The sequence below is a fragment of the Helicoverpa zea genome, chromosome 13, assembly GCF_022581195.2.
Source record: "Helicoverpa zea isolate HzStark_Cry1AcR chromosome 13, ilHelZeax1.1, whole genome shotgun sequence".
NCBI lineage: Eukaryota > Metazoa > Arthropoda > Insecta > Lepidoptera > Noctuidae > Helicoverpa > Helicoverpa zea.
The window spans coordinates 107,404-115,605 of NC_061464.1; the positions used below are offsets into that span (position 1 = coordinate 107,404).

General features: G+C 42.5%; 1 protein-coding gene across 1 annotated transcript; it reads right to left on the reverse strand.

Moving 5' to 3' along the window:
• Positions 1-220: 220 nt before the first annotated feature.
• LOC124635978 lies at positions 221-3,991 on the reverse strand. The gene is made up of 2 exons (XM_047171938.1): positions 2,946-3,991; positions 221-2,539 (listed from the first exon to the last, which is right to left on the reverse strand). The coding sequence occupies exons 1-2, from the start codon at positions 3,860-3,862 to the stop codon at positions 1,537-1,539; spliced, it is 1,920 nt and encodes a 639-aa protein (XP_047027894.1). The 5' UTR covers positions 3,863-3,991; the 3' UTR covers positions 221-1,536.
• Positions 3,992-8,202: the final 4,211 nt, after the last annotated feature.

An 8,202-nucleotide genomic window follows, 5' to 3' on the forward strand; every position in this document is an offset into this window, starting at 1 on the left:
TAAAACTTACTAATCAAAATCAGACTTAATTTTTCAGCACGATAGGAACTCTAAGCTTGAGATAGTAGAAAATAAATATCCTGCCTAAATTCCTAAAAAATATTACATTTTTTATCATCAGACTCTAATTATTATGGATTTATATTTTCTAAATCAACACTAAAATGTTTACTTCCATCTCTTGTACTTTTACAAGAGATGGAATGGATGGATGAATGGATCTTTTGATCGAAAATCAGGTTAGATTTGAACAAAAAAAAAATGCACTAGAAGCCAACACAAATTAAACAAACTACAATAAAGAACTGTCATTAGACATACCTGTAACATATGCCGAATTTGAATGAAATCTAATTCATATGTCCCGCTCAAATTCATCTGGCTTTAAGAGACAGATGAATCCAGACTAATTGGGGCCAGAAAAATTTGGAATTCGCAGATTATCAAATCCTGTTCCTTTATTTATAAACGTAAGGCATCAAACATGCAATTAATGTTAGCAAAACCATCTCATAAGACACTTTGCTTTGGCAACAAAACGATATTAGATGCACACTATCTGGTGTGACTTGAACGGCGCTTCGTTGACCGTAAGCCCTAGACCATTAGGGTTTTACAGATCTATCCAGGTTGTAAGTCTGGACGAGATTTTCTGTGAGAGGTTTATGGAAAGCTGCACACAGGACCGATGGAATAGGAATCAGTAGGTACTTACAAAGTTCCGCCGGTTGCTGCAACTTGATCCACTCACACAGTACACAGATCACTTGTACACATGTAATTTATGGTTTGATGGGCGCCCAGTAACTCCCTGCAGGGGCTTTTGATTAGTTTAAGAAGTTTATTGAAGTTTAGACATAGTTTTTGCATTTATTTTTCGGCGCGTTATGGCGGCCGGCGTCGTGTTTTTGGCACTCGCGCGAAAGTTTTTTGTATTGACGGTGGCGCCACGTCTCGCTTGGTGAGTGGCAGTTTTTGGAACTAGGAGAGGGAAATGGAAGGAACAAGGAATGCATGCAAGCTCAAACATTCCCCCCCACTTGAAATCAGTCCAGGGATTTCACAAAATAAGAGTCGAAAAGACTAATAGATGTGTGCTTGAGTTCAAATCGTGTTGAATTACCTAGTAAGTTACGTGATTACGATGCTAAGTTTATAATTTTAAGTTAAAAGTAAGTTGGTTTTAAGCTACATTAACAATAATTATGGTTAATAAAATACAATGGAAAGGTTAAGGTTTAGTTAGAAGTAGGCAAAGGGCAAATCTTGACTACAGGCCGTCGAAGTAGTCCTTTGGCCGTACGTAGCGTGACGACACGCACTACACCATCAGAGCCTGGATGAAGCTCCACAACCCGACCGAAACGCCACTCCAACGGTGGAAGATTTTGTTCCACAATTGTAAATATATCACCCACTTGCACATTGACTTGGTCTTTGAACCATTTGCATCTCTGCTGCAGTGTATGAAGGTAATCTCTTTGCCAAATTTTCTAAAAACTCTGTGTCATTTTCTGCAACTATTGCCATCGCTCTTTAGGCGGTAAATACGTATCTGTAAGCGGGATCTCCGGTAATGATACCAAAGGACCACCAGTGATGAAAGACATCTACCTCAGTGGGATCGCTAGACAAAGCGCATAACGGCCGAGAGTTAAGGACGGCTTCTACTTTATTCAGCATAGTCAACATCTCTTCGAACGTTAGCACTTGTAAGCCAACAACTCGTTTAAGGTGGTACTTCATCGACTTAACACCACTTTCAAAAATACCGCCAAAGTGGCTAGCAGTTGGTGGATTCTGTTGCCACACGATATTACGCTCTGTACACTCAGTATTAAGTTCTGACTCCTGAGTGGAAAGAAACTGGTGGACCTCGCTTAAGTAGCGCTTGGCCCCGACAAAATTTGTACCACAATCAGAAATAATAAGTTGACAAAGACCACGGCGTGATACGAATCTGTCCAAAGCTGCGATAAACGCACTTGTCGACAAGTCTGTAACTAGCTCAAGATGGATCGCTTTTACTGCGAGACATACCATCACACAGACGTACACCTTGTAAACAGGCGCCTTACGCCTTTTACTCTCTTTCACGATGAAGGGTCCTGCGAAATCTATCCCTATCTTTGAAAAACATCGTGAAGGTTGTACTCGGGGTGCCGGTAGATTTCCCATTATAGGTGAAACTGATGTGGGATTTACTTTGAAGCACGTTACACACTTGGAAAGCCGCGATCGTATTAAATTGCGAATGCCCAAAATCCAAAATTTACGACTTATAATAGACTGCAACATTCTAGGTCCACAATGAAGATGAAGTTTATGAAAACAGTCAACTATAAGTGCAGACAGTCGTGAATTTTTTGGTAACAACAAAGGGTAAATTGCAGAGAGTGGAAGTTTTGAATTTACTAAACGCTCCCCCACTCGCAAGAGTCCTCGGTGATCGAGAAAAGGATTAAGTTTTTGAATAGGACGTGAACAAGTCCTTTCACATTTTACCGACTCTATCTCATTAGCAAAGTATTCCGTCTGCCTCTGTTATTGTGACTGCCTCGTTGGTCTAGCTGTCGCTAGTGCGGCTGCTGAGCACGAGGTCTCGGGTTCGATTCCCGAGTCGGGCCGAAATCGCTTTGGGGGTTTTAGAAGACTTTCACAAAGCAGCCCGGAGCCTGGAAGCTGGTGATTGATACACCCGTGCATCGGAGAGCACGTAAATGTCGGTCCTGCGCCTGATCTCTCTCCGGTCGTGTCGGATTACCGTCCCATCGGGCTATGAGAGTTAAGGAATAGTGAGTGCACCTGTGTCTGCGCAAATGCTCGTGCACTATAATATGTCCTGCGTAGTTGGCTAATCTCCTTACATGAGAACAGCCGCCGTAGCCGATAATCGGCTAGGAGGACATCATCATCATCATCATCATCATCATCATTCCGTCTGCTCGTGTTGAACAAGCAGGGATAATGAATTTTCTAATTCCTCCACAGTCAAAGTTTTACAATTGAAAGTAAGTTTTCTTAAGACTTTACTAAATCGCAACAACCAAGCTAATGCTCTTTGGACACGTGAAAATGAAGAATAATGACTTAATAATTTTTTAATCGGATCCTCATATAAAGGCACTAAGTCCGCGGCATGAGTTATCACAGGCAAGCTCTTGACCTCAGGCACACCTCCAGGTGGCACGTATACGTCCTGTGAAACTGGCCATTCTGACGTCTCTAGAGAAAGCCAAGATGGACCTGACCACCAGGTATCAGAAGCGATCAGCTGTGAACATGACAACCCACGACTGCTATGATCAGCTGGATTATCGGAGGTCGATACGTGATACCAATTTCGAATGTGTACGAGATCGGTAATTTTAACTACACGATGCGAAACAAAGGTTTTTAATTTATAAGGTTCAGTATTAAGCCAAGATAAAACTGTACTACTGTCAGTGAAAGCAATCACACGCGAGAGCTTCAGGTGTGGATTTAACAAGTCAGCCATATGTTTCAAGACCCGAGCAAGAAGTACTGCGCCAAATAGTTCGAGGCGATTAATCGTAACTGGTTTTATGGGAGCTACTCTCGACTTCGCGATTAATAATTTAACTGAAATTTTACCTCTACAGACAGATCTTAAATAAATACAACAACCGTAACCTTTGGATGAACCATCACAAAAACCAACGAGCTGGCATTCTACTACGTCTGAGGGCAGAATATGACGAGGAATTTGTACTTGTTTGAGGTAACTGAGCTCAGAGACAAACTCAGTCCATTGATGAGCAATACTGTCTGGCACAGGATCGTCCCAATTTAATTGAAGTTTCCACAAGGCTTGAAGAATCAATTTAGCTTTAAGCACCATGGGAGTTAACCAACCCAATGGGTCATAAATGCGAGCAACATTAGAAAGAATGGAACGCTTTGTAAACTTTGGTGTGAATTCAGATTGACAATAAGTAAAAAGATCTAGATTCGGGTCCCATTGCAGACCTAATATGTATTTTTAAAGTTTATATGTTTTGATCATCACAAAATGATTTTGGAACTTGACAATGTTCAGAAGGAAGTTGTGCAAGGAACTCAGGTGAGTTACTACTCCATTTACGTAGTTCGAATTTACCACAATTCAGCAAATTAATAATTCCGTCTTTCAGATTTAAGGCAGCTTCAACTGAAGGAGCGCCAGCGGTGACATTATCCATGAACGTGTCATGACGCAGAATGGAAGCAGCTTCAGGCCATGATGCACCGTGATCGTTTGCTAGCTGGTGTAGCGTAAGGATGGCTAAAAATGGTGAACTGCTCACGCCGTAGGTCACAGTTTTAAGTTCATATTCACGGACTTCATCACAAGTGGAGCTACGCCACAGGATATGTTGATACTTGCGGTCCTCTGGACGAAGTTCGATATTTCTATACATTATGGAAACGTCGGCTGTGAAGACTACTTTGTGTAAACGAAATTTTGTAATAATATCAACGATATCGTTTTGAAGTTTTGGACCTGTGTAGACAATATCGTTAAGAGATATGCCGCTAGATATCTTCGCGCTCGAACTACACGCAGTCTCGTTGACGTGCTGTCAGGTCTAATGACGCAGTGATGCGGAATCAAATATCTAAAATCTGTGTCAGACGGTTCAATTTGATGCATGTGATGTAAGTCTTGATACTCTTGCATAAATTCTCCATAATCGTGTTTCAGGTCTTCGTGATGAAGGAACCGTTTCTCCAAATTATGAAGTCTGGATAAGGCCGTGTGATGAGAGTCTCCTAACTGCTCATGTTCTTCCTTTAGTAGCATAGGTACTACATATCTTCCATCTTCGTTGAGTCGAACGAGGTCTGTGTACATCTGTTCACATTTTTCATTTTCCGGGTTGACAATCTTTTGCTTAGGCGGCTCTTCTACCTCCCAGAATCGCTGACCACATTGTCTAAGGCAGCTGTGGAAGCCAAAAGTGTAGACGAACACTCAGCGTCGAGCCTGCCCGTGATAACCCAGCTGAATACACTATGTAGGGTACCGGTAGACCCGGGCCTACTTCAAGTCGTTGACCATTATAAATGCTATGGAAAATATCTGCGCCTTACAAAAGATCAATGTCACCGGGTTTATCAAAGTCACTGTCAGCTAGAACCAAGTGCTTGAGGTTAGCTTTGACAAAAGAAGGTATTTCTACTGAAGGCATTTTATGTGTGAGAGCTTCCATGACAACAGCTCGTACCGTAAAAGTTGGTTGATCTGAGTGTAATGGTTGAATCGTAAATGATGTTTCACCTTTGACTTCAAGCACTGGATTCTGTCCTATTCCAACAACAGAATAATCACAACTACGTAAGGGTAAACCTAATCGAAGTGCGCAGGCAGTTGTTAAGAAACAACTCTGTGCACCGCTATCAATAAGTGCTCGAAGATGTGTAACACCACAAGGACCATACGCCCTAACCACACATGTTCCTAATAAAACTAATGAGCGATGTTGCTGCATGTTGCAACTAGTATTCATGGAGTTGAGAGTAACTACTGGGTCAGCAGAAGAAGCTGGAACCGCTGGAGTAGCACAAGAAGTCACAGGACACGCTGACGTGGGGCCCTGGTCGCGATGAAGTAGCGTGTGATGACGCGCGTTGCATTTGGTACAGCAAGCTTTAGACAGACACATATCAGCCGCATGATTGGAGTTTAAGCAATTGAAACATAAGCGCTTTGATTTGGCTAAAGATTCACGTTCATTTACATTTTTTGAATTAAACACCGGACACTTATAAATAGTGTGGTGAAAATATCCACAGCATACACACCCAAATTTATCTGAGACTGCGTAAGCATGAACATCAGGATTATTTAAATTATTATTTTGCATAAAATTGTTGTCAATAAATTGCGACCCTGTATTAGAGTTCGACCCTGTATTCAAATTACATTGATTTAAAATTGACTCAAGATTCACATTTGATGTATTATTAAAGTTAGGACTCGCGCCTGAGTGCGGCCCTGCATCTGAGTACGGCCCGGTGCACTCATCGAACGACATCGATGCCGCGTTATCGTAACAATGCGCGGGAAATGATCCTAACTTTGACTTCGTAAAATTATTGTTATTTCTACGTGCCATCGGTGGCAAACTATTGCTCATGTTTTCGTGTATCAGTCTAATATGCGAGAAGATAAATAAAACAAAATAAATTCACCAAGGTTTTCGATTTTAATGGATTTTAAAGCGTTTACGGATTCCTGTAATAAACTAGTGATTTTACGTAAATCGTTAAGATTACTAGATTTTAATGTAGGATGACTACAGATTTTTTCCAAATAATTTACTGCTAAGATTCGCTTATTTTGATACCGATCTATTAGCGCATCGAAAACAATTTGATAATTGTCTGATGTAACCGGAATGCCCTTGTCGTCCGTGTCGTGTGTCGTGGTGGCCTAGTGGGCAAAGAACCAACCTCTCGAGTATGAGGGCGCGGGTTCGATTCCAGGTCAGGCAAGTACCAATGCAACTTTTCTATGTTTGTATGTACTTTCTAAGTATATCTTAGACACCAATGACTGTGTTTCGGATGGCACGTTAAACTGTAGGTCCCGGCTGTCATTGAACATCCTTGGCAGTCGTTACGGGTGGTCAGAAACCAGTAAGTCTGACACCAGTCTAACCAAGGGGTATCGGGTTGCCCAGGTAACTGGGTTGAGGAGGTCTAGGGCATGCAATTTCGGTAAAACAAAAATTACCGGTAAAAATTCGGTAATAAAAATATTTTTACCGGTAAACCGGTAAAACGGTAATTTTTGTAATTTTTTTAAAATGTGATATTATAACAATAAGATTGGGTAGTCTTAAAGCAAAAACTAAATAAATATGCAAAGTATAAGGTGGTAAACGTTTTTTGTGTCGTGGGCCGTAACAAAAAACATGTCAGTACCATCCGTACGCGATGTCGCCTACAAAATGCAAGAGAAACGGCTGCGATGGTACGGACATGTAAAAAGGAGTGACACCTGAGGACATCGGCAGTGTGAATGTGATACTCAATCTCAATATACCCGGTCAAAGGCGCAAAGGCAGGCCGAAACCGTGGTGGTTGAGTGTCGTAATGAATGACATGAAAATCTGCGAACTCGAAGAGGAAGATGTCTATTCAGGAGGATAGAGCGAAGTGGAAGAAGGAAGATACGGAAAGCCGACCCCGTCACAAGACGGGATAAACGCTAAGAATTACCGTAAAAAATATATTTTTCATTGAAGGGAAAGCCCTTTTTTATGGTAAATCATCAAATGACAGACTCTTTCTGTCTAAAACCCATGTTTTTTAGTAGGTGTTTTATGGACCAGGGTAGCGGTAACTCTTTCGAACAATCCCGCGGCAACGGCAGGCCTTGGCCCTGCTGGGCCCCACTGGGTTTGCTGACATCTCCCTGAGGAGCCCGTGGAACAACGCGCGCCGCTGACACGGGTCTGTTGTCTATGCAGACGGTGGAACGATGAGCCACCCGAACTCACCGCCCACAGACCGACGCCTACGGTGGCCGGGCTTGGCGCCCGTGGTGTCTTCCTGGTCCACTACAGCGGCTGGGATGAGAGGTGCTACTCGCAGTCGCTCCGCCGTCTCCTTCTCGAGCATGACTGCTTCGCAGAAGGGGCGACGGCTTCCCATTCCCTCTAGCTCCGGACCATGGCTTGAACCAGGGAAGAACGCGAAAGGTCGCCGCTGCCTATTGCCTCGACGACAACACGGCGGTACCCTTCCCAGGCAGTGCACACCTGGACTGTGTGCTCCACCGTGTCCTCAGAGCTGTCCGCATGGTGGTGAAGTAAAAGCCCTTGCTCAGTAAGGTCATAGAGTAGGTAAAATAAGCATTAGCTACATTTGTACCTAGTATGAGCTGACAGCTATGAGGAAAAACAGAATAACCGAATGAATACAATTTGTTTAGATTTTATAAATTAAGATGAGAAAGAAGATTTGTATCTAACCTAGAGATAGTTAAGGACACACAAGTTTACTTTAAAAACGTAAAAACCGGTAAATTACCGGTTTCATATTATTTTTACCGGTAATTTAAAACTCGCAAAAATGGGCGATTTACCGGTAAAAACGAAACCGGTTAACCGGTATTGCATGCCCTAAGGAGGTCAGATAGGCAGTCGCTTCTTGTAAAGCACTGGTACTCAGCGGAATCCGGTTAGACTGGAA

Bases quoted from the DNA above. Each gene is read 5' to 3' on its own strand.
- LOC124635978 (XM_047171938.1), bottom strand. From the start codon at position 3,862: ATGGTGCTTAAAGCTAAATTGATTCTTCAAGCCTTGTGGAAACTTCAA. The intron at 2,540-2,945 runs GCAGACGGAATG...ACAATAACAGAG, and splicing joins TCCCTGCTTGTTCAACACGA to GCAGACGGAATACTTTGCTA.